The following is a 27,368-nucleotide window of genomic DNA, read 5'->3' as shown; positions in this document are numbered from 1 at the left end:
CATCAATCAAGTGTTAATTTTTCTCGATAGTAATCAACTGGAGCTTATTCGAACACTGTTTAAATTCAATCCCTGTGGAGACGATAATTAATCTATATTATCTTTGATTAGCGAGCAATAATTTTATTTTTTGTTTTGCGCTCGTCACGTAATAACGGCAGAATTCCTCCGCTAATGGAAGAAGGGGAAAGTGTAGCGGACTTGGAACAGGTAAGCATAGAAGGCGCAGTACCCAGGACAGTGAATTTGCACGGCGTCCCACCCTGCCAGAGTCAACTCAACATGGTTTGGAATATTGAATTTAGCCCTGAGCTCTTCCAATTCTTTCACCGTCATCACTGACCGGAAAGCCCCAGGTTCAATGTCGGGGGACTTGGTGAAATCAGACTGGGAATCGGGGTTGCGTGGAATTATCTCTTCCACCAACGGGAAGGCTTTTTATCATCAGCGGTGGCAGAAACACCCTCATCGTGAGGAGAAAACACCACTGCCAAGGGGGTTACATAAATTCCCTCACCGGACTCAGAAGGCATATTAGACATCGTTCTCAGTAAGAGATAAGGGTTTCGAAAGAAGAAGAAGAATGAAGAACGGGATAAGTCTCAGAGTATGCAAAGGAAATAAGATAAGTTGGTGCTAGAGGAGAAGAAGGAGTTTGAAAAGTCCTAGAGTCGGGAAATCTTACCCTATTTATAAGTTTGGGAGGTGCCAGAATCGAAGCCATGTGGGACATAATTAGCACGAAAATCAAACCGACAAAGCCAATCAAGAGTTCCACCTGAATCGATGCAATGCATCGGAAAACAGTGTCATTATGACGCACGATGCCGTGACGTCACCTCTTTTTCTTGGCCCAGGTAACTCCAACTAGTTTCCCGGGCAATTTGATAAATTCAAAATATGTGGACCCCAAAAAGCCACGTAGTCCCATCTCCACGACCCCTGCCAGCTATGAACGACATTGTCCGCTCATCGACCTCGTACGTGGACACGACCTCAATAAGCGAAGGGACTAACTGTATGGGTCAAAATCTGCCCTTAGAATATTTAAGACAAGATAATACTAAGGGAAGAATTCCCGAGTTGTCATCAGTCGAGATGGCCCAAGAAGCAGCAAAATTCATAGTTTAAGAGCCGGCGAGAGTCGTGGTCGAGATGTCAATAAGGGTCGAGGTCGAGCACCGTTGATAGAGCTGTAACGGCTAGTTTTGAAGATAGGATGTTGAAAGAGAATATTCTATTAGATATTTCATGTACTTATACTATTAGGGTTTCTTAGGAACATATCCCATATAACTAGAAAAGAGAAACAATGATAAGGACATGTGATATTCGTTTGTAAAAGAAAAACACTTTGACTAAAAGATTCGTCTTTCTCTTTCTCTTGCTAAGATACAAACACCACATTTTCACAAAGATTCTTGTCCATACTTTTCCATCAGATCCGAGAATAACTTGAATATTCAAGGATTTATCTGTCATTCATCATTGTTAGGAGGAACATTCACCTATTTCATCATTTATTGGATGAATCACTCCTCCTATTTACTTAAATGGTTATTCATTGTTATTGAATGTTACACTATTGCTCGTGATTTCTAGAACAGTTATTGCATGTTGTTATCATTGTCTGACCCAACCCATCTAATGTTTATTGCATCTTTGAAAGCTTCATCTAGGAATATTATTGCTAACTAAGATTAATTCCTAATTACATAAAATTTAATTATTTGAACTAAGATCCGTATTTTTTGGTCAAACAGGTATATCGAAATTCGGAATAGCATATCTACTTCCACAGGATAGGGAGAAGGTTTGCTTACCTATTACCCTCTACATACCTCATATCGTGGGAATACATTGGGTATGTTATTTTTGTTATTGTACTGTTGCACTTGTGATTCTCTGCATTATTTGCTTTTGTTGAAACAAATTTGAGGGTATGGAGGCATGGCCCCTCCTCGTCAAGCAATAATGAATGTGTAAGTCTAAAATTGATTTGTATTTTACATTAGGTTCACTCACAAAACCCCACATTTATTGTTGGTATTTCCTGTCTCTTTCCGTTGGATTTCCCATGCACTTAGTTAATATTTTTATTCCTCTTCAAGGTTAAAATAATGGTGCTAGCATAAAAACACAAGTCGAGTAGTATTTATAACTTGTTCTAAACAAACGCCTTGCTTTTTAATTGTCAACCACTATTAGTTATAGATTCATTTATTCCTTGTTTTCTTCATTTTTAATTCCAAAATTAATTTTCAAGGCAAGCGAATATTAATATGAATATGAAATAAAATACACCAAAACGACTCTAACTCTCTATGGACTCTTCGTACGACAAACATGAGTTCTAATTGAAGTTTGAAGGTGGATCAGAGATGTCTAATCTTGTAGTATAGTAATTGAAGTTTGAAGGTGGATCAAAGATGTCTAATCTTGTGTAGTATAGTAATTTTTAAGACACAATCTATCGTTAGATGCAATTAACACAATATAATTAAAAATACAAAAAAATATTTGCAGACAACTCTTAGGTCCACAAGAATTGCGGATCGGCTTGCAGACCAAACATAAGTATCTTTTTATTTTTGGGGCATGCTTTGATTCAAGGTTATCAAAAGTTTCAATTAATATATACGTTATCCACACTAATAAACAAGTAACAATCGACGGTCAAATTAAAATAAAATAAAATAAAGTAGAGTTCCTCGGAGTAAAGGAAGACAATATTGGTAAATGAAAGAAGAAGAAAATAATTATTGTTAGGGGAGGTGTTTTAATTTTAAAAAAAACTATTCATACTTAATGTTTGCACTTAACAAATGAGTGTTATAATACATGTATTCTGTATATAAACTTTTATCATTTAATCATATAATTAAGTGGTATGTATTCTTATTTAAATCTATAGTAGTACTTATATATTTAGTTAAATTATTAGATTTAATATAAATACTAAATACAACTATAGGTAATTTTACGTGAATTTTGTAGTTCCTCTGGAGTCTAACCAAATTACTTAATAGGGGATTTGAGTTGTAGTTGTAAGACTCAAAAAAATATAAACAGTGAGCTCTTTGATATAACGGTTTAAAATGTTATCTCTATCAAAGTTGACATAGAGATATAACGGTTTAAACAGTGAGCTCTTTGTAATCTTATACTCCACTTGTTAAATGTTAAGTTATTGGATTAAACTGAATTAACTTTTGTCACTGAGCACCGGACACTTTTTGAATTGCTGATCAATATATAGTTAACAGAATCCCTCCTCGGGAGTTCAATTGAATGCACTACTTTATTAGATGCACTACATTTGGCTTGAAATATGTGTACATACACAAAAAAATGACATTATTATAAACTCTCTGACTGTGGAACTTGAATCCGGCTCTGTTTAAAGTCATACTGTCAACTTAGCTAGAAGAACAACTCAGTTAATGAGTGAGGGGTCAATGTGTAATTAGTTGAAACTAGAAGGAGTTAAAGGTAGAAGTTTGTTAGAAGGGAGTTAGTGCGCTCCTCTTCTATATAACAAGAGCACACCTGTATCAGTTAACAGAATAATGAAAATGATTTCCTCTTTACTTCCTCTCTCTCTCGATTGTTCTTAGTTACAAAGTCGGTGTGCACTGATTTGCATATCACACTATAGAATCTCCATTGATGACTGATCCTTACCTCTGTCCAGCTCAAGTTAACACATACCTTAAAATTCCTCAGGGACAAATATACTATTTATTTATGTCGGATAAACACAATGTCATTGTCTAGGTATTCATAAAACTGAGCTAACTTAATTGATATATTAATGTGGTCCGAAAAGATTTCAATTTTAAAATTTTCTATGGTCTAAATATCATGACTTAACTATGAAAAGGTTACCTCTTAAGACTGATACTAATGAATTGTCGACCATTAGGAGTTGTCGACTATCGTCTGTGTAATAAAATTTTCCCTTTTAAAAGTAAACTGGCTGACAAGAAGATGATGAACCAACCAATAACTTAGACAATTTCAAAGCGTGTACCTCTTTTTCCATTCTTTTAAATGCAATAATGATAGCACCAACAATCCAACATTATATGTGCAAATATGCCAGATGTATGACAATAAGAAGCAAGAAAATTGTGTATGTATGAGGTCGTTAGGATTTGGGAAATTTTTCTAAGTTGGCACGCTATAACGGATAACCAACAAATCATGCACGAATTAGGAGACAACATAATAGCAACTGCACAATTTTTAACTCTGGCCTCTAAACTGAAAATATCATAAGATGTCATTCGAAATATTCTAGATACTACAACCAAGAAAATCAAGTCAAACGAACAAGCCTGATTTTTTGAACCACAAGCTCCACTTGGCTATTTGCTATCAACTCGAATATACTTTGAATAGAGTATTTTGATTTAAACAATAAATAAAGTATTTAAGTTTAGAAACAGCCTAGAAGTAGAACTCTACTTGATCAGGCATGACATTCACTTTTACTTGGCACATTTTGACTTTTCACGCCCCTTCAGAAACAATGATTGACATGATAATTTTACCATAATAACCTTATTAATTGATACTCAATAATTGAACCCAAATTCCCAAATAACTTCTGAAGAAAAAAATATTCCAAAGAACAAGAGAATAAAAGATGACTTTAGTGGGCTTGTATGTTTAACGAAGGGCGATAATGAACAACTCTCTGTGAATTCCAATATTGAGCTTTGGAAAATTACAAATGACCATTATTTATTCAAGAAATGTTGGTTAATGAATTAAGGGTAAAACAGAAAAAAAATTATCTTCTCTTGATATGCGTAAAGTGACAAGTAAAAATGAAAATATATTTTTAGTATACCTGCCAAGTAAAAATGAACGGATAGAGTATTTATTAGAGTTAGTTATTCAACTAATTAAGAAACAGCTCCCTTTCATTAATGGACTGCTTGCCATTAAATAGATAGAAATTCATTAATGCTTTAAGAAAATGGACTCATACCGTTTGTTTTCGATGAAAACTTAGGCTGAATACATATGTGGCTCTTTAAACTTGTCCCACTTTTTCATTTAGGTACTAATATTTAGCTATAATTCTATATTTTTAGTGCATTACTTACCTTATATTTTGGGGCGGGCTTTAATGCTAAAGTATATTATATTTATATTTAATTGAGTTTATTTTATATGTAGGCACGTTAGAGATGAATTTTGAACAAAGTGACGAATTTGGAGTACATGGTGAATTAATTGTAAATAGTAGCTTTACGATGGAGGACCAAAATTATTCAATGTGGAAAAGAAACAATGCAAAGGAGTTGGAAAGAAAGACAAAAACGTGACTTGAAAAAGTTAGGCAGCAAATCAATTGGAAAAAAAAATGAGGCGTCAAAATTCAGCCGCCATATGCCAAGTGACGCGAGAGAAATTCCTCGCGCGGGCCGCTTCGCGTATTTTATGTGGCAACGCCTGGTCCGGGTTTCGAAGTTATTTTGTCTCATATTTGGTTTTGAAATTAGTTATTTCGTTTAGGTCTTTTCCCTACACATATAAATAGCATTAAACATTATTTTTTAGGGGAGATTCGACCTAAGGAGGCAAGAATACACTAGGAGCAAGACGGGGAATTCTTCTACTAGTTTTTCATTTCCGTCTTCCTATTTCCATTATTGGTTATGAATTCTAGTATTGTAGTTTTACATACTATTATGAATAGTTAATTTGTTAACTAGAGTTTTGATAGAACCTTTTGTAAGATAAATTCTTGTTATGTTTCTATATAATTGAGTCATTGGATTTCTCTACTTGTTCAACTACGTGTTTATTGTTGTTGATTGAGTGGTCATCAATTGACTGTGCCTATTTAGTATGTATTGCTTGAAAAAAGGGTATATATTTAGGTAGTTGTTGAACAACATCACTCATGACGTATGTGAGGAATCAGTACGAAGGGTTTAAAGGTGGGATTAGGAATAACGAAACCTTGGTGCGATCTTAATGAGCAGTAAACTAGTGCCAGCTAGCGTAGTTCAGAAGAATATGTCTAGTAAATTATGGTAATTGCTCGGAAGAGAATTATGATACTCGAATTACTCACTACCGGTAGAAAATACTTAGGCGAAATTATAGAAGGCATAGCGGGAAGGATTCCGACAATTGAGGAAATTATAACTCTAGACCTCCTTAGTCTTGTCTCAAATTTCATCCTTGTTAGTTGATTTTTTTTTACTGCTTTATAATAGTTGTTGATTAATTAGTTAGAAATAAATATTATAATCTTTATAATTAGAAAATTGTTTGGACTTATGTTTCTTAGCAATATTGAACAACTGTAGCTAAACCTTAGTTCTCTATTCACTTCGACTCCGGACTTGTAAACCGAATTATATTTGCAACGACCGCTTAGTCCTTTTGGCAGAATCAAATCCCACAGAGAACTAAGGCTTAGCTACAGTTGTTCAATATTGCTAAGAAACACAAGTCCAAATAATTTTTTAATTATAGAGATTATAATATTTATTTCTAACTAATTAACTAACAACTATTATAAAGCAGTAAAATTATCAACTAACAAGGATGAAATTTGAGACAAGACTAAGGAGGTCTAGAGTTATGATTTTTTCAATTGTCGCAATCCTTCCCGCTATGTCTTTTATAATTTTGCCTAAGTATTTTCTACCGATCGTGAGTAATTCGGGTGTCATAATTCTCTTCCAAGCAACTACCATAATTTACTAGACATATTCTTCCGAACTACGCTAGCTGGTACTAGTTTGCTGCTCACTAAGATCGCACCAAAGTTTCATTATTCCTAATCCCACCTTTAAACCCTTCGTATTGATTCCTCACATACGTCAGGAGTGATGTTGTTCAACAACTACCTAAATATGTACCCTTTTCCAAGCAATGCATACTAAATAGGCACAGTCAATTAATGGACATTCAATCAACAACAATAAACATGTAGTTGAACAAGTAGAGAAATCCAACGACTCAATTATATAGAAACATAACAAGAATTTATCCTACAAAAGGTTCTATCAAAGCTCTAGATAATAAATTAGCTATTCATAATAGTATGCAAAATTACAATACTAGAATTCATAACCAATAATGGAAATAGAAAGACGAAAATGAAAAACTAGTAGAAGAATTTACCGCCTTGCTCCTAGTGTATTTTTGCCTCCTTAGGTCGAATCCCCCCTAAAATGGCATTTAATGACTATTTATATGTGTAGGGAAAAGACCTAAACGAAATAACCAAATCCAAAACCAAATAGGATACAAAATAACTTCGAAACCCGGACCACGCGTCACCACGTGGAACGCGCGAAGTAGCCCGCGCTGGACCTCGCATCGCGAAGCCTAACGCGAGGAATTTCTCTCGCGTCGCTTGGCATATGGCGGCTGAATTTTGACGCCTCACTTTGTTTCCAATTGATTTGCTGCCTAACTTTTCCAAGTCACGTTTTTGTCTTTCCTTTCCAACTCCTTTGCATTGTTTCAATTCCACATTGAATAATTTTGGTCCTCCATCATAAAGACACTATTTACAATTAATTCACCATGTACTCCAAATTCGTCAATTTGTTCAAAATTCATTTCCAACGTGCCTACACATAAAATAAACTCAATTAAATATAAATATAGTATAGTTTTGCATTAAAACCCCAAAATGTAAGATATGTAATGCACTACAAATATGGAATTATAACTAAACATCAAGCACTTGTACTAAGCCTTATTTCAATTGAATACCTTATCTTATTTACAAGTGTGCCTATCAGGCACATCTTGCTGACATGGCATGGTGTTTGTTTCACACTTAATGTTGAGCGCATGAATAGATGAAACTTTTCGTGTTTCCACACTCACCTCCCCAAATTTTGGATTTTCTTTCTTGCCATTGTCCACCAGAGGCAATATCCACCATTTTTCATTAATCATCTCCTCCAATTCACGGTCTACAAGGAGAAAATATGGTGATTTGTGCGCCGCTTAGAGTCCGTTTGGACATAAGAAATTTTTTTCTTTTTTTCAAAAAAAATTTATTTTTTTTGAAATCAGCGTTTGTTCATAAAATTTTCAATTTTCACTTGCATTTTGAAAATTTTCAAAATTTTAAAAAATTCCATAAAATTATTTTTTTAAAATTTTCACTCAAATCGCTCACAAAACTTCAAAAATAACCCAAAATTATATTCATGTCCAAACACAACTCTAAATTTCAAATAGTATTTTCACTTAAAAAAAAAAATTCCCCTATTTTGGATTTTTACAATTCTTATGTCCAAACGCCCACTTAGAACGACTTCTACAGTAGCTTGACAAAGTTGCCAGTTGCCTGAAATTAACAAACCAAGGGAACTGTAAATGGGAGTTACAATATGCCCTCGTGCTTCATACAACTAAGATCCAAAGATAGCAGCGACACACATTAACATAGATAGAATATAACATAATTGTCTTGGTATTTTGATATTGACTAGAAATTCTAAAAGCCTGGACTCTCTCCAGAACAAACCTAGGAGCCAACACCATTAAAAGGAAACAATTGACCACCAACGAGTCACTACAATCCCATATTTTATTCATATATTCTGGCTCATAAAGAAAACCAAAAAGTTTTTCTAAAAAAATCAGAAGACATCGGCATAAACATGAGTAAGAAGATGGAGGCGTCATCGGATGGATGTTCTCCGACAGAACTCCGGCAAAGTTTTTCACCGTTTTGAGAGTGATGAGAAAGGTTATTTTTGGGGGAAAAGAGGCTATGGAGTAGAGAATAGAAAGAAAGAAACTGCAGAATATGTTTCAACCACCGTCGACTCCGATCAATTGGATGAGACTATGGCAAACTATCCGAAAATGTTCTGAACTTTGAAAATGAGAGAAATTAATGGTGAATGGAAAGAGAACAGGGGATGGGATGGAAGGTATTAATGGTGAATGGAAAGAGAACAGGGGATGGGATGGAAGGTTTCAATTACACGTCATTTTTTCTTCTGATGTATCTAAATATCACTGGTTACGTTTTTGTCACGATCCAAAATCCAACTAGTCGTGATGGCACCTAACCCAACCCGCTAGGTAAGCCAACTTTCAATTATCCAATTCTAATAATAATTATTAAAGCAATTTAAGTAAATAATTATCTTAACCTTATATATTCCCCAAGAACTGGTAGTACAAATCATGAGCTTCTAAGAATAGAGTATACAAAACGGAAATGAAATAAATACATAGTTTGTTTGAATAATACATAAACAGAGCTTTTATAAATCTAAGGCTACCCTGAACAAGAGGCAGCTACAACAGGAACGCAGGTACATCTTCAAATCCGGCAACCATCGAACACAGCAACAACGATAGCCAATATCTGCATGCAATGTGCAGAAGTATAGTATCAGTACAACCGACCCCATGTACTGAGTAAGTAACAAATCTAGCCTTAGGTTGAAAGTAGTGACGAGTTTGTACCAAGGTTAGAGTCCAACTTCCATAACCAACAATAGTTCATAACAATATTAAACAAGTAATACCAGAAGTAACTCAAAGAATAAATGCTCAGCTAAATCATGACTTCTGAAAATAGTTCTGCCTTTCAAGTACATCAATAAAAATCCAAATCATTTACCGAAGTTACCAAAAATATGAATAAGTTTGAAAACATTAATTTTTCCAAAATCCTTTCAATAATGAATAAAATATCTCATTTTCTTTCCAGATAACCAGTGTAAAATAAATGCATCACTATACCCATCTGTCAACATGTGTGAGAAATCATGAATAATGTGATACCGTACAGTATGAGAAAAACACATCTCTATGCATATATGTCATGTGTGCATGTCAATGCAATGTATCTCAGAGATTCTACTCACACTCTCAGAGTACTCAATCTCACTGTCTCGCATTCTCTCTCGCTATGCTCAGCACACTCAATCACTCAGCGTTATACAATACCTGTTGCGGCGTGTAGCCCGATCCCTGTTTATAGTCGACTGCGCTCACTGGGGGTGTGTACAGACTCATGAGGGGCTCCTACAGCCCCAACGCTATAAGCACGGACAACTCACGTGCTGCACGGACAACTCACGTGCTATAATAATATCTGGATCCGCACGGCCAACTCACGTGCTATAATAATATCTGGATCCGCACGGCCAACTCACGTGTTGCACGGCCAACTCACGTGCAATAGTATAATATATAGATCTGCACTGCCAACTCACGTGCAATAGTATAATATATAGATCCACACGGCCAACTCACGTGCAATAGTATAATATATATAAAACCAACATGGCATGCTGCGGCGTGCAACCCGATCCCAAAAAATATCCTCACAATCAGGCCCTCGGTCTCCCTCAGTCATCAATCTCTCCAGTCTCTCTTTCATGGGCTCACAATGTCATGAGAATAGCCCAAAATGATGATATGATATATCAATAAATAACAACAGAGACTGATATATGATATGCAATGAAATGAATATGACTGAATGTGAATTTTCAATTTAAAATAAATATTTCACAACAATATGACCTTTGTGGGTCCCAATAATACTGACACATAGCCTCAACATGATTTTTAATATGCTTTTCAACTCAATTTCTTTAATTCATAAAATCGCATGTAAAATGCCCAAGATCATTTAACTAAAAAATTTCACAGAAACAATTATGTCATAATTTCTATAGTGCACGCCCACACACCCGTCACCTAACATGTGCGTCACCTCTCAATAATTTACGAAATACATATATTCAGGGTTTATACCCTAAACTCTAAGATTAGAAGAATTACTTACCTCGAACAAGCCAAATCTAATGTCGAGCAAGCTAAGCAATGGTCAATAAATTCCATTCTGCGTGTATCAACTTCCAAATGGCTCGAATCTAGTCACAATTAATTTGATTCAGCTCATAAAAATTATAAGAATTAATTCCATATCAAAATACTAATATTTTCAAAAATCTGAAATTACACCCCAAAAATCACCCATGGGGCCCACGTCTCGGAATCCGATAAAACTCACAAAATCCGAACCCTCATTCAACCACAAGTCCAACCATACCAAAATTACTCAAATTCGAATACAACTCGGCCTTCAAATCCTCAATTAAAGTCTATGAAGTTTTCTACTATTTTCAATCCAAAACACTAATTTATTGATAAAAACAATAATAGATTCGTGTAATTTAACCAAAATCGAGTTAGAATCATTTACCCCCATCCATATGGTGAAAATCGCTTCAATCCGAGCTCTATAGCTCTAAATATGTTAAAATGGCTGAAACCTCAAAATATATCTTATGTCCAGGCATTTACTCTTCGCGATCGCGAAGCACAAAAATTTTTAGCCTAAAATTTGCCTTTTGCGATCGCGGAAAATGCTTCGCGATCGCGAAGAACAAATTCCCAGCACTCCTAGACAACCTCTAGTATAATGGTCATAACGTTTTGTACAAAAATCCAAATTGCAAATGGTTTAACTTTCTGAAAACTAGATACCAAGGGCTATAATTTTCATTTGTTGCTCATCTCCCAATTCTTTATATATCGCGAGATATAAGCTTCCAAATTCAGCCCTGTGCAACAGAGATAACGTTTTGTACACAATTCCAAATGACAAATGGTTTATATTTCTGAAAAGTAGATACAAAGGGATACAACTTTTATTTTTAGATCATCTCCAAATTTCTTATAGATTACGAGATATAAGCTTCTAAATTCGGGTCAGTACAACAGGATTTTCCTCTACGCGATCGCGAAAAGGCTTCCGCGATCGCGATTCACAGTGCCCAAACAGCAAATTGCTCTTCGCGATCGCCACCATTTGTTCGCGATCGCGATGCATACCTCGGGACCTCAACAAAATATACCAACAAATCCTAAAATATCATAAGAACTTAGTCGAAGCCTCGAATCATATCAAACAGCGCTAAAATCACGAATCATGTCCCAATTTAAGCCTAATGAACTTTGAACTTTCAAATTCTATATTTTGTGCCGAAATACATCAAATCAATTCGGAATGACTTCAAATTTTGCACACAAGTCATAAATGACATAACGAAACTATTCCAATTTCCAAAATCGGATTCCGACCTCGATATCAAAAAGTCAACCCCCGGGTCAAACTTCTCAAAAATTTAACTTTCGGCATTTCAAACTTAATTCCACTACGGACCTCCAAATAATTTTTCGGACACGTTCCTAAGTCCAAAATCATCATACGGAGCTATTGGAATCATCAGAATTAAATTCCGAGGTCGTTTACACATAAGTCGACATCCGGTCACTATTTTATCTTAAGCTTTAAACCTTGGAACTAAGTGTTCCAATTCATTCCAAAACCTCACCGGACCCGAATCAATTGCCCCAGCAAGTCACACAACAACTGTAAAACCCAATTTGAGCAGTAAATGGGGAAACACAGTTGTAATACTCAAAACGACCGGTCGGATCGTTACAATTTTTAAGTGAATTGCATGAATCTCACACGTTTAAGTGTTTGGGCTGATAGTAAAAAATGTGTTCAATAGAATGTGCATACTAGAAGTTGATGTAGAACAATGTATTGGTACAACCTTAATTTTTAACGAGAATATGATTAAGTGACTTTAATTGGTGTACGAACCTAATTAATGAATTCTCCTAATCGTCATGCTACTTTTTTAGCATGCTATTCTAAAACAGGACGGAATTACTTCTTTTAACTTAAAACTTTCACATCAATTCAATACCTTTGTGTTATAAATTTTTACTACGGGGAAGTAGGTAAACATATTTGCTGACTTTAGAGCGTGGAATCTTTTACGTGTAGTTTGATTCGTGGATAAGTTAATGCCCAGATTTTAAAACAAAGATTGTAATACATGAATTATTAATTCATGTAGTGTTTAGTGTATATATATATTTCTTTTAATATGGATATTCGAGTTTGTGGATGCAAATATAGAATTTTGAAAATGTTTAGACGCTTCTTTAACCAATAATTGAGTAATTATGCTGTTATTAGTGCTCTTCTATGTAACGGTTTTACTAAAAGGTATACTATTGCAGTTTAAGGAAAGATAAAAGTGTTTTAGAAATTAGAATTTAGAGGTCAAAGTAATTTTTAGGAATGCTACGTAGCTGGCTGATATACAATTCTCTCAAGTTGGCAACATATTGTTTGATAAACACTTATTGAGTGAAGTTGAGTTACTTTTTATTGGCATCGGAAGCACATCACATTATGGCAGGGTAACGTTTCACGGTTTAATGAATCTTCCACTTATTTGATAGATTAGTTAAGAGATTATTTATGGTTAAACTCTTCATAACTTATCAAGCATTTTCTTTTGCCCCAATCATGGCCAAGCTTTTGGAAGGAATTTTTTTTTTTTAAAGAAAAGCAAAAGCAGTTTTTGAAAAGCAGAAAAAATTAGTTTTTCTCCAAAACCACTTTTCTGATAAGCATTTTTGAGAAAAATATACTTAGAAGCAGTTTTCAAAAGCTTGGCCAAACACTAATTACTGCTCAAAAGTATTTTTCAAACTAATTAGTCAAACACAAACTGCTTCTCGCGCGAAATCACTTTTTTACTTTTGAAAAAAGCATTTCTATGATTTTAGAAGTTTGGCCAAACAAGTTATTAGTTGAGTCAGTTAAATAAGATTGTTGCCAACTTTTAAGGAGTTGTATATGTATTCTGTCTTAATGATTTGATTTATTTTGAGTTATCAAATTTATAATAGTTTAGATTGGTTTCAATTGTTTTTACTTTTAATCGATATTCGTCAATTAATTTGAATCAACATTAAACTGATACAAAAGCAATTACTCCCTCCGTTTCAATTTATGTGAATGTGTTTGACTGGGCACAAAATTTAAGAAAAAATAAAAACTTTTGGAATTTGTAGTTCTAAACAAGTCAAAAAGGGCCCCAAAGTATTTGTGTGGTTATAAAAATTTCTCATTAAAGGTAGAATTGTAAGTTTAATCTAAATTATTACTTAATTTAGAAAGGGGTCATTCTTTTTAGAACGGACCAAAGAGAAAATAGGTTCATATAAACTACAACATAAAGGAAATGCACAGTAGTAATATGTGTAATTAGAACCAATTTTCGTAGTACATATTTTCATTGCTAATTTGTTAAAATTGTCTTGTATTATGGGTATTTAGAGTATATATTAAGTATTATAAATTTAAAAAAACACAATACTAAAGGACACTTTCTCTTTTTGCTGGATACCTACGACCCTGTGAGAAGAAACCAGAAAGGTAAGCAGAAATGGAGAAAATGGTGCTGATGCGATCTTTGTATCGATCGATATGCCGCAGATCTACTGTCTTCGGCGCGGCCGCCGCCACAACCTCCGCCGTCAATCACCAGTCCCTCCGCCACCTCCATTTCTCATCCCAATCTTTCTCAGCTTCTCCTAGAAACCCTGTTACAGGTACAAAGCATCATCTGCTTATATTCGTAGTATTTTGTTTTATCGGATTTTGCTGTTCAGCTCAATTTTGGTTAATGAGTAAATTATTTTATTTTGAAGAATGTGAAATTTGTGAGTCTGCTTTCAATCTGATATTTCAATTGGTAGGGTTTTTAATGTTAGTGTCGTGGGGATTTCTGTTAATTCACACACACACACACACACACACACACACACACACACATATATATATATATATATATATATGAAGATCCAAATTTTAATTTTACTGTTAATAGACATAGTTTTTTGTTTATGAGACACATGAATAGTATTGGATAAGTGTGATTAGAGAACCTGTTTAAGAGACAAATTATTTAGTATTGGAATGAAATGGTCCCGAATAGAGCAGAATGGATATTAGACGATTGATACAATCGAGTCCAACTAGTTTGGGATTGAGTTGAGAAAAATGAAAATAGGGTTTTTGATGCTCCATTTCAGTTTGATCCTTTTTATGTTTGATTCCCCTTCCCTAATTTATCTAAGGTTTAGGTTTACGCTACTTGTGTTGACTTGTCCCACGTCGGTGGGATTTGAGGTCCTTGGTCTCCTTATATGATCTTGGAAAATCCTCGCCTCATAAGCTAGCTTTTGGGATTGAGTTAGGCCTAAGGTCCATTTATCATGGTATCAGAGCCAGGCCCATCCCAATTATTGTTACCGATGTTGAGCCTCCATTTATGTTGTCCGCGCTCCAGTTTGCAGGCTTGGGCCTAAGGGGGTGTTGACTTGTCCCACATCCGTGGGATTTGAGGTCCTTGGTCTCCGTATATGGTCTTGGGCAATCCTCACCTCATAAGCTAGCTTTTGGGGTTGAGTTAGGCCTAAGGTCAATTTATCAACTTGTCAGTTTACGCATCGTTCACTTATCTTTAGGTTTTTTGATTCTGCTTTATCATATCCAATTGTGGAATCAGTAGGTTACTCGTTTGTCGTTTCCATTGTGGATGCTGATTTGTGTCTATGTGATTTTAAAAGTAGGTGTAAAAAATCCCTGAGTGCCAGTAGATTCTTTAAGCTCAATAGAATTCTGAGCATAAGGCAACAACAAAAACTTTGGTTGGCACACTTGAATATGGGTTCCAATTACTATTGCTCACTCTACCTGTGATAAGTTAGAGTCTTATAAATGTAAGAGTTCAGGCACCTGGTTCAATGTTGGAGTTGGATTCTAGATCCTTTTACTTATAATTCATGGTTATTACGACATAATTAGGATTGTTTGTGGGGAAACAGGACCTTATATGATTTCTTTGGAGAAGCTTCTTAATTGCCTTACTAGCGAAGTGCTTTTAGTTTCCTATTCTTTGTATCAATTTCCTGATCCTGCATCAGTAATTGACATTACATGGATATTGTGAAACTCTAGAATGGAGGCATCCTTTCACAATGGCAATGGGAAGCATGCGTTCTTTCAGCGAGGATTTGTCTCACATGCCTGACATAAAAGATCCGGAGGTCAAACGTGCTTTTAAAGACTTAATGGCTGCAAGCTGGCACGAGCTCCCAGATGCTGTCGTCTATGATGCCAAGAATGCAGTGTCCAAGAGTACTGATGACAAAACCGGCCAGGAAGCTTTGGCGAGTGTTTTCCGCGCCGCGGAGGCAGTTGAGGAGTTCACTGGGATTCTCATATCTCTGAAAATGGAAATTGATGATGCTATCGGTTTAAGTGGTGAGGTAAGATGAGTTTTATGATACCAATGATTTGATATGCAATTTCTCAAGTTCTTGTTGTTTAAATACTCATATTGCTGGCAGGATGTGAAGCCTCTGTCAAAAGAAGTCTTTGATGCACTGCAAATAGTATTTCAACGCTACAACACATACATGAGTGCCTTTGGGCCAGAGGAGGGATATTTGAGGAAGAAAGTTGAGATGGAACTAGGGACTAGGATGATACACTTGAAGATGCGATGCAGCGGCCTTGATTCTGAATGGGGAAAGGTACATATAACTGAAGCAAGTTTGTTGCATGTATTTCAGCTTTTCTGTAGGTTACAACTTCCTACACAAGCAATATTTGCAAAACAAGCTATGTTTCACTTAGGAGATAAGAAAGCTGTGGATACCAGCTGCAATTTGAATTGCCCTTCTAAAGTTGCACTCCAGTAGTGACTGTTTTTTCTATGGTTCCAACAAAATTTGATCAAACTCTTGGACATTGACTAGCTTTTCATGAAATCATCCATTATGCCTTTAAATAAACGTTCATGTCTACAATATTATCATCCATTAATTAGTACAAGAAACAACTACCAACTTTCTATTTTGATGGTGGGGTTTAATTTCTCTGGAATAGATTTTCTAATGCTGCAAGTGATTTTACAATTCATTTTTCGAAATGTTCCCTCGAGATTTTGTTACATTTTCAAAATAATAGTCTGAAATCTCCTGAAGGATGAACCATATACCATTATTTGTTTTCTCACTGCTCTTTCACCCTTGCTAACTCCAGGTTACAGTACTTGGGACTTCTGGACTTGCTGGTTCTTATGTTGAGCATAGAGCATAGACCTTCAACGATGGAAGATATACCACCGTGTTTTTGTCTTCAATCACTTGAATGTTTGTTGTTTTAGATAATACAGGTTGCTTTAATATCATCTCTTATGTTGCACTTGGTTCGCAAGTTTGATCATGTGATTGCTACAATAGGCAAATGATAATAATCCAAGAAACTTGTGCAAGGAAATACTTTCTTGAATATTCAGAAAGTTCTAATCTTTGTTTCTTCAAGGTGTGTGCTTCAACACATATTTTCTGGTTGATTGATGAATGAGCTTCTTGTTTTAAGTTGGTTTGCTTATTTACTGTACGTGGCACAGAGCACTTTATGCCAGCAGTTCAGTTTTATCCCTCTGATGACGAACTTCCATCTTTGACCATCTGTAATTTGGCCTTAAATGCCAAACTGGTAAAATAAGTGACAGTAAATGTACTACTTAAGCCAAAGTTTGAAGCATGCAAAGCATAAGAAAGGTGTTCAATTCTCGAAAGAGTTTATGGCTATTATCAAGAACATAGCAAATACATGAAAAATGAAGTTCAGCATCCCTTTTGGGAAAATGTAAAATTCTTTAGAAATTAAGAGAAGATTGGTTTTGAATGCCAGCAACTAGTGTATCTTGATCATTCTTGCACTCTTTCGCCATGACCAAGAATCAGATGGGGATTTTGGCAAAGGAGGAAGTAACAACAGTTTACGGCATAGACCAAATGGCCATCCTTCACAGTGAGAGAATTCCTGAATAACAGGGCGTCTAGGAAAATCTTGAAACTCAATCCTGTTCAAGCTTGAAGAACGAGAAAGTGTTGTCTTAGCTGTGGCAAATGCCTCATAGCTTAAAGCACTCGAGCAGCGCGAAAAACGAGTACCAGCAGAGAGGAAATCCTCGTTTTCTTCCTTTATTTCATGTTCATTCTCCTCCTTTTGTTGCATTAGCTTTGCGGATATGAATAAATCTCCTGCTGTTGGCGAGAAACTCCAGTTGAACTTGTCATTTGAGATGGTTGTCTGTCTTCTGCATTTTGACTCCATGTATTTACTTATTACTATTGATACAAACACCTGTTGATAAAATCCACAAAACAGCTTTCAGAAAAGATGAACATATCACAAGATAAATGCATTGAACTTGAAAGAAAATCTCAGACTATAAATTATTACGTCCTCTTCATCATCATAATCATCGATTGCATCGTCTTCGTCTGAGCTCTGAGTACTAGAATGTCTTTCCTTAAAAATGTGGCAATTGGCAAATGCATCCTTGAGAGTTGAAGAGAAGAATTTGCATCTCTTGGACTGATTTGGTGATTCTTGCTTAGGAGAGAAGACCATGTTTGGAGAAGAGTTGAAAGTAAAATTCTTTGAGTGTTGTAGGTGAAAAGGTTTCCCAAACAGAACTAAATACTTGTAATTTTTCTCTACTGTTTTTTTTCCCTTTTGAAATTCTTGCATGAAAGTGGCCTTTCATCTTCTATGAACTTTTTGGGTTTTTAATCTTTAAAGTGAAGACAACATTAAAAGAGCCGACCAAGGTATTTTCAAGATAATAACTGATGCTACTTGGACTACTATACCAAATCAACTGACATCTCAGTTTCTCATTCTATATATCTTAGTTATTGTTTCTATTTCATAGTAATGTTTCTAAATTTGTAGCTATTATTTTTCACTTCAACCTGAAGTCAAGGGTGAAAGGGGACACTACACCAAACAATGACTACTTACAAATCCTTTTAGATCTTATTACCTTATGCGAATATGGTATAAGAGATTAATCATTTTGAAATTGAATAGGCCGAAAAGATGACACACCCAAATGGGGTGGAGATCCCCTCCAGAGATAATTTCTCCATTATTGCTCAATACACTTATTGATTTGTGCCTTGTGTCTACTCAATTAATTCAAGGCTGAGATTAAATAGGTCAGTAAACAACTAAAAATAGTAATGCAATTTCAAATAAATAAAATAACAAAAAGTTTACTGCTAACTAGGGGTGTACAAAGAAAACCGATAAACCGTTCCAAATCGATAATCCGAGTCAAACCGGAAAAAAAAAATCGATGTGGTTTGGTTTGATTTGGTTTGGTATTGAAAAATAAAACCCGACCATAATTGGTTTGGTTTGGTTTAGTTTTAACTAAAAAAAGTCAAACCGAAACCAAACCAATCCGATAGTACATTTATATAGTTTTTAAAAATATTTTATACATATAAATATTTGTTGTAATGTAATTTATAAATATTTCTTAAACTTTTTCACAATTTTATCTTTTAACGTATTATTTCAAGTTTAGACTTAACATTCTTGAATGATAAATAAGTTTTAAAGCCCATAAATGTAGTAACACAAACAAAATTCAAATCAATACTAATGTTAACAAAAGAAATTCAATTCAATACTAGGAATGATGATAGTGTTGGATAATTATTTTAGTTTTATATTGGTTTATAATGAAAATGCATAACTTAGTCTTTCTTTTTCTTTAGTGCTTAGTTATGTAATTAATATTAGTACTTATTAGTTATACTTATTTTAGCATGAACTTTATAGTATTTTTAGATTATGTTAATTTTCATTATGGCTTATTAATTAACAATATTTATTTTATGTAATTTTATTATTTTATCTTTGTTATTGAATATTTTAGTATAATGCTATGACATATCTCATAATATTGTGTTAGTTTCTTGGAATATACATTATATAGTTATATTTTACTAGGACTTAAGAAATATTTGGAGCACAAGTTACATATTTTATGCTATGAAGACTTTACCTGAAAAAAAAATCCTAAAACCCCAAGCAGCATACCCAGTATTATTCCGCACCGTGGGGTCTGGGGAGGGTAGTGTGTACGCAAACCTTACCCCTACCTTGTGAGGATAGAGAGGTTGTTTCCAATAGATCCTCGGCTAAGGAAAACATAAGCACCACATCAATGAAAATATAGACAAGAAGGGATAGTACAAAAAAGCCATATAAAAGTAGAATAAAAACAACAAGACAGTAAGGTGATCAACAATGAAAGCAAACAACGGTTAGTCATAAAATTCTACTACCAATAGAAAGCGAGACTGCGTGCCAATACTACTGTTATGAACACTCTAGACTACCTACTGTACTACCTTAATCCTCGACCTCATACATTCCTATCAAGGATCATATCATCGGTCAGCTGAAGTTGCGCCATGTCTTGCCTAATCACTTCTCCCCACCGAGATTGAAAAATCTGACTTTGTTAGTTTGGTTTGACTTATAAATTTAAAAATCCGACACTATTGGTTTGATTTGATAATTAAAAAATTCGAACCAACCCGACCTATGTACACCGCTACAGCTAACTAACGGTGTCTAGTTTCACCGTACTTGCACTTTTCTCTCACTCAATACAACAGGCAGGCCCTGCCATGATGTCATAACCAGTAATAGTGCAAGTACGGTGAAACTAGACCGACACCGTTAGCAGTAAACTTTGTTATTTTATTTATTTGAAATTGCATTACCATTTTTATTTGTTTACTGACCTATTTAATCTCAGCCACATGGCAAAAATCAGTAAGTGTATTGAGCAATAATGGACAAATTATCACTGCAGGGGATCTCCACCCATGAAAATGATTTCATCAACAAAAATATTTTTCGGTATAATATTTTACTATTTACCAAACACTATCCTTTTTTGAAGCTTAATTAAAACACCATAAGTTAGTTTAGAATAATAAAAGTAGGTTTTAGCATTAACACAATCCTTTAGCTCTTCGCCAGTTCTCCAAAATTCTAATCACTGTGTGATACAAAAACAAATTTCTATTTTGGTACAAAATCTATCTTCCCACAAAACAACAAGAAGACGAAGAGAAGCAGCTCGACCATAGAAACTGCAACTCAAGAAAACTGATCGCACAATTTTCTTGCCACAATGTTACAACATCTTCTCGGCAAATTTATACACTGACAACACCAGACATCCATGGAACAATTACTGGTGCATTTGGGTGAGCATTTCTGTATGTTTCAGGATAGCGGTCCTTAAAATTCAACGTAGGTGTCTCTGCCTGCATTTGCAAATGAAAAGAGGGAGAGACGATTGACAACAGCTTAGTCTGCTAAATATCAAACTTTGCAAAGACAAGAACAGGAGGTAGTAAAGTTTGTGAAGAGAAAGCGCGCAGAACTTACATATTTCAGCCAGCACTCCTGATGCTTGTGTTGATAAATGTCCGGAGAGTGGCATCCTGTCTCTGACGGGCAGTAAACCCATATGTTACATTTCTTTTGGTTAGTTTTGGCATGCTTAGCTTGATTCAAACAAGCCATGCAACACTCATATGCAGATTTTTTATGGTGTGTAAGGCCCCATCTTACAGCAGCACCACCGTAATCAGTATGGATTTCAGCACGACACTCGGGAGGAAGCTGCTTGCCAGCTATGACTTCGTCGTCTGGAGAATATAAGTTTATAAATTACTGCATAAATATCTATCTATAAGCAGAGAGGGTCTCCTTGTTTTGTTACTTAATTTGACATAGCAAATTTGTGATAGAGAGGGTCTCCTTCTTTTGGTTACGTCTGGCATGCTTAGCTTGACTCAAATTTCAAGCATGCATGCCTTCAATCAAAGAGATCTTTAGTCTTTTTGGTTTCTTTTATACAGCAAATAACAACTAAGCCTCAGTACCAAACAAGTTGAGGCCGGCGATATGAATCCTCACTTCTATATTTAAGCTCAACTCATTTATCATCATGCCAAACAAAAAAAAAAGAGGAAAAAAAGAGGGGAAAAAAAGCAAATGATATAACAATAATATCAAAGAAGCTTGCAAAAGGAGAGGTGGAGAGGGAGGGGAAAAGGGAAGAATACTTTTCTTGCTCAAAAAACGGGAGATAATAAAAAAGCTGATGAAAGATCTGGACCAAAACAAAACAAAGAAACACATAAAATTTGGACTGAACAACTAACTATCTTATTACCAAGTTCCACTTCACCCTCAGGTTTGTCGTCGTGTTCTTTATTAGTGATCTGAACAGGTATCCAGAGACCAATTTCTTCTGACAGCTCAGTCCAGTCATCCTCCAAAGCTCGTGCAAGTAAACCTGCAAGCAAGGTCACAGATAATCTTCATCAAAGGTCACAGATAATACCTATTTCTTGAAAATTGCAGTGAACTAGAAATGCAGAACTCCTTCAACATCAAAAGAAAGTTGAAAATACAAACTGTAGAATAGCAGTCATAAAAAGGACATACTAGCCTCCTCTGGAGAAATAGTTGAATTTGATGTTTTCTCATGAATAATTTCTGCAGCTTCTTTCAATTTTTCTTTCCGCCAACTTTCCACCGCATCTGTTCAGCAAAAACACCGTCAAATATGGTAACCCGGAATTGTAAATGAAACACAGCAAACGAATACATACAATAAAAACATCATAAGGAACTTATAATAAAAAAATTATGTTACGGTGGCTACCCTTATCCAAATATGTTTTGGTGGCTACTTCGGTCTTCATATACACATGAATTCTTCTAAGGTCAGTCTTCAAATTAAGTGGCATTTAAGTAAGCTATTTGAAACGATAGCAGTATAGGAGGTGTAAAATTTAAGTAAGCTATCCGAGTCGATAGCAGTGGAGAAGGTGTAAAATACCTGGATCTTCCCCTAGGCAATAAAGTGGAGGAGAGGGAGCTTTAGCAACCAATAACGCAAAAGTTTGGGAGATGATAGGAAGGATGAAGGAAGCAGGTACTAGAAGTTTGGGAGAGATGGATGTCAAAGGGAGGAAGAGTTTCCTTGATAAAGGCAATCCTACTGAACATTCCTACAAACTTCATGTCTCTGTTTCCCATCCCACCTTCAGTAGCCAAGAAATGTTCTGTTTAATCTAAAAAAGAAAAAGTCCGAGGAATGAATAGAGAGGGAGATTTTCATTTGGTGAGTTGGGGGAGAGTCAAAGCCCCTGTTAGGAACAGGGTTGGGTATCCGAAGATAAATAACTATGTTTGACTGAGCTCTACTGAGAAAACGATTATAGAGGTTCGCAACTTAGGAGAAGTCTCTGTGAATGGAGGTGATTAATAAAACATGGTTGGCAAAAGAGATGAGTTATTATTCTTAAAGAACAAGCTTATGGAAAAGGATCGTTTAGGAGAGAAAGGATGTTTCAAGATTCATTAGAATCATTATCGTGAACGGGAATGTAGTCCATTCTGGCATAATGTTTGGTGTGTGATGCTGTTCATAAAGACAACTTCCCTTGCATATTATCCATGAAAAATACAAAGGAAGCCACACTTGCGGAGATTATTAATAGGGATGAAGGATAGAAAGCCTACAAGACTAGGAGAGTGACATGGTGAAAAGATCCTGCACAAGCTATGTACCTATGAGTGAAGAAGATAAGATGGTGTGTAGAAGGGACTTCCATCAAAATCTTTGGTATGAAGTCTCATTGTAGTGGAGGTGGTCCATTGATAACTTTGGAAAGGATAAAACAAGATCTGGAGTCTAAAACAAGGTGTGAAGATACAACATGCAACATTGGAACAGGAATCCTTGATAACTTTGGAAACTTCATTTTCCAGACAGAATAACATAGACTTGTCATTCAGGAGAGAAAAAGAACAAATCTTGAGCATCTGGTCAACACAAGCAAAAAGAATGAAGGCGAATAGACCTAAATATCATGATTCTGAAGCTCCTACAACTCTCCATGCTAGGACATACAAATTATATGTTTATGCTAAAGGATGTCAGTATTTAGTTTTCAGCTTATGTTTAAACAGAAAAAGCCCATGTCAAAGCAAATTCAATGTTGCACGCTAGTGTAACACTCAAAACCAGTGTAACAATTCTTTCCATCTGACAGCTTCCATTTCACAAGACCAAGACACCTGTTTCAGCTACACTTTGGTGAACTGCATTTAAAGAAGGTTTCCGTTCGTTGAATTCGGGAAAAGAAAACCTTAGACACTAGGCTAGATACAGATACTATTTGTAGCAACTTGATTGCATGGTGAAATCTCCAGATTGGCTTATGAGCTTGAACCTACATACCACTTCCTTGATTAACAAACATCTCTACATACTTACTACACAGACCAAATAGACTTTAGTAAGAGATAAGATAACTTAAAAGTCTACGACTAATACAGGCTTCAGTATAAAAAGCCAAGAAGTCTTCCCTAATAGAAGCTTTAAGAATGCAGGTAGAAAAACAAGGATAGCACAGTTTATTAATCTACAGAAATTGAAGGCACAATCACCTTGTAGCAGCGTTGCATCGGCATTGGCATTCACGGCTTTTAAAGTTACTAGTATCTCATCTGCTATCTTCTGTTTAATATGCTGCGGTATTTGTTGCACCTTCTCATCCTTCAAAAGTTCGATCTTTAAGCGATTTACCTTCATCATATAAAAAGCATTCCTCGTCAAGCAAAGTCCACGTGAATATAGCAACATTCAGAAACCAGATACCAAAATCTCAAATAAAGGTCTTACCACGTTAATAAGTTCTATAGGTTCTAGTTGTTTCCGTAATTGAATTGACTCTTCCATTTTCCTAATCTGATCTGAGGTATACCTAAAAGCTGTATGCACAAAAAGCATCCATTTATCAAACTAGTAAAAAATATTCCAAGTAATCAACAAAACCAAAATGTGTCAACAGAATATTCAGAATCAAGAAACAATATAATGTCATTACAAAATAATCTGGGAATGCCTAAAAGCTGTGTCAAAACTCAAAAGCCATGGATTTATCAAATAAATATTCGACTTTCCAAGAAAGTAACAAAATCCCAAAATGAGTCAACAGAAAATCCATAGTCAAAAAAGGGTTGGGTCATCCAAAAATAATCTGAGGTATAGCTAAAAGCTGTGGCAAAAGAACTCCTATTTATCAAACAAGCATTCAACTTTCTAAGAAAGCAACAAAATACCAAAATGGGTACAAACAAAAGATTCAGAAGCGAGAAAAAGGGCTCATCCAAAAATAATCTGGTTTTATGATGTATAGCTAAATATACTAAAAAGCTGTGGCAAAACCGCCCATTTATCAAACAAGCAATCAACTTTCCAGCAAAATCCCAAATAGGTAAACAGAAAATTCAGAATCAAGAAAAAGGGGTCATCCCAAAATAATAAAAGAAGCATAAATATTAGCAACAGTTACCTGTTTGAGTATGATTGTAAGGGTACATATATACAGAAGTGTAGAGAGAGTGAAGCACATAAAGAGCAACAAAAATGTTGGTTGAGCAAACAACAATCATAGTTTGCTTATATAAACACCATTTTCCTCTCCACTCTACTGCTGCTCTTGCCATCTCCCCTCACTTTCTTCTCTTCTCTCCTCATTCCGTCATCTTCTATCCCCTCAACACACACACACAAAGACACCCCAAGAATCTAAAAATGTGAAGAATGTTTTTTGACAGTTTCTTGTTTGCTTTTCACGGATCAGATAGATCGATAGTGGTATAGTACCAATATTCTTTTTACTTAGATTTGATTAAAAGAGGGAGAGGAGATGAAGTAGCAAATAAGTACTACAGTACACTAGTAGTACTATATAATAATGGAGATTCTTTTTACTCCAGGAGCTGGCGTTAGTGAAATGTGTTTTTTGGGTCACAGGGGTTTAAGTTGTCAATTATAATTACTACAGTATTACTTAGGTAGAGATAGTTATGGTTTACGTGATGTAATAACAGTACCGGGAAACAAAAATGTCGGGGGAGAAAGATTATGTTTTTTGGGTATTTCGATATTGTCGGGTTTTGTTGTTAAAATGTGATTAAAAGTTAGCTGTAAAAAGGCTAAAAAGGGAAAAGTCTTGGATCCCTTAGGACACTCGCGGTCAGATTGGCCATGCTACTAAAATCGGATGCACTTTTCAAAAAAATATTTTTATTAAAAAACAGTTTGTGTTTGACTAATTAATTTAAAAATTATTTTTGAGCAGTAATTAATGTTTGATCAAACTTTTAAAAACTGTTTTTAAATTTATTTTTTTCAAAAGTACTTTTGGAGAGAAGTTACTTTTTTCTTCTTCTCAAAAATTGCTTCGGCTTCTCCTCAAAAATACTTTTTTCCATCTAAAGACTTGGTCAAACACCTCAATTTTTGGCCAAAAAAACACAGGCTATCAAATATGGAACTTTACTAGTCATAGTACATGTCATGTTAGAAAGGTTGGATTTATTCAAAAACTAGTTAATTTTTCCGCGCTTGCGCGGTCCCTGAAAATATTATAAATTTTTTGAAATGATCTATTTGTAAATATAACTGAAATAGAGATATAAAATTCTTTAGAAGTAAGCTAATGTGGTAATTGTTTCCATGGAAAATATAGCATCAACTTCGGAACAACTTCTTATTGTTTTAGTTTATTCTAATTTTTAATAATTTCATTTGACAATGAAATAGGATGGTAACAAATAAAGATGTCAAGTGAATTTATTATAATAGCAAAGCGACAATATTAAAGTAGCAATAAATTTGATTAGGCTACATACTTTTATACATAGTTTGATTCATCAAAACTCAACAAAAAAGATTCGATTTCATTAATTCTTTTCTCGAATTAAGTGACGTTAAATCTTTCAATAAAAGTAAGATGTTTGTTTTGTGAATATGTCATCTTTGTTTGGTCCATGAGTTGTGACAATCTTTCTAGTTCAAGCATAATCTTGATTTGCTTGAGTTTTCTGCTTCCTTATTCACAAGATAGCATTAATATATGAGGAGCTTACATGAGGAGGATTTTATATCACAATAACATTGTGCTCTATTTTTAATTTTTATTTTGACTTTAATTGCTAAAATTTTTGCTAGGCTTTTTTCACTTTTAGATCATTCATGTCTAGAGGCATGAAAAAGAAAAGAGGGATTGCTCAACCAATTTGAACATATTTATAAATAGCTTCCATCTGTCTTGAGTGAGGGAATAAATGCGAGTACAGTCGAACTGAACTACTTAATTCATAATTCTCAAACTTAACCTTTGGTGGATTTCCAGTAATGTGTCTTGAGTTTCTTCTATGTTAGTATGTTAGAGTCAAAACTAAAAAGACTAACTTTTTTGCCTCATCTTTACCAGAAAGGCTATAAAATATTTCAAATACATATTAGCATCTAGTATTACTTTTTCAAATAATCATTTGTTTTGACTTTTGAGAGAGTTGTATGTTGAATATTTGCCTTGTCCAATTTTCGCCGCAAGAAGCCTTGAAAAAGGATAGCCAAGCAACAGAGAATCTATTTTTCCTCCATATTCAACATTAGGTATAATATTATATCCCAACTCTCCTAATATATTTTGTACTCCCACACCATAATAGGAGTATATTTTTTGTACACCAAATT

The 27,368-nt window shown here is 34.9% G+C and overlaps 3 protein-coding genes across 3 annotated transcripts; 1 reads left to right on the top strand and 2 right to left on the bottom strand.

Moving 5' to 3' along the window:
* The first annotated feature begins 14,210 nt into the window (after nt 1–14,210).
* On the top strand, nt 14,211–17,232 carry LOC107808342 (succinate dehydrogenase subunit 5, mitochondrial-like). The gene is made up of 4 exons (XM_016632853.2): nt 14,211–14,451; nt 15,863–16,173; nt 16,255–16,440; nt 16,952–17,232. Exons 1-4 carry the CDS (start codon nt 14,286–14,288, stop codon nt 17,006–17,008), a joined length of 720 nt encoding a protein of 239 aa, XP_016488339.1. The 5' UTR covers nt 14,211–14,285; the 3' UTR covers nt 17,009–17,232.
* Nucleotides 17,233–17,478: 246 nt separating this feature from the next.
* On the bottom strand, nt 17,479–18,419 carry LOC107808343 (uncharacterized). The gene is made up of 2 exons (XM_016632855.2): nt 18,164–18,419; nt 17,479–18,064 (listed from the first exon to the last, which is right to left on the bottom strand). The coding sequence occupies exons 1-2, from the start codon at nt 18,332–18,334 to the stop codon at nt 17,612–17,614; spliced, it is 624 nt and encodes a 207-aa protein (XP_016488341.1). The 5' UTR covers nt 18,335–18,419; the 3' UTR covers nt 17,479–17,611.
* Nucleotides 18,420–20,710: 2,291 nt separating this feature from the next.
* Nucleotides 20,711–25,540, bottom strand: LOC107808345 (uncharacterized). The gene is made up of 7 exons (XM_016632858.2): nt 25,174–25,540; nt 24,501–24,589; nt 24,266–24,404; nt 22,253–22,348; nt 21,978–22,100; nt 21,185–21,447; nt 20,711–21,060 (listed from the first exon to the last, which is right to left on the bottom strand). The coding sequence occupies exons 1-7, from the start codon at nt 25,325–25,327 to the stop codon at nt 20,950–20,952; spliced, it is 975 nt and encodes a 324-aa protein (XP_016488344.1). The 5' UTR covers nt 25,328–25,540; the 3' UTR covers nt 20,711–20,949.
* Nucleotides 25,541–27,368: the final 1,828 nt, after the last annotated feature.

This window comes from Nicotiana tabacum, chromosome 12, assembly GCF_000715075.1.
Source record: "Nicotiana tabacum cultivar K326 chromosome 12, ASM71507v2, whole genome shotgun sequence".
NCBI lineage: Eukaryota > Viridiplantae > Streptophyta > Magnoliopsida > Solanales > Solanaceae > Nicotiana > Nicotiana tabacum.
Note: the sequence above shows the minus strand (reverse complement) of the source record. Positions and strands in the feature narration are given on the sequence as shown.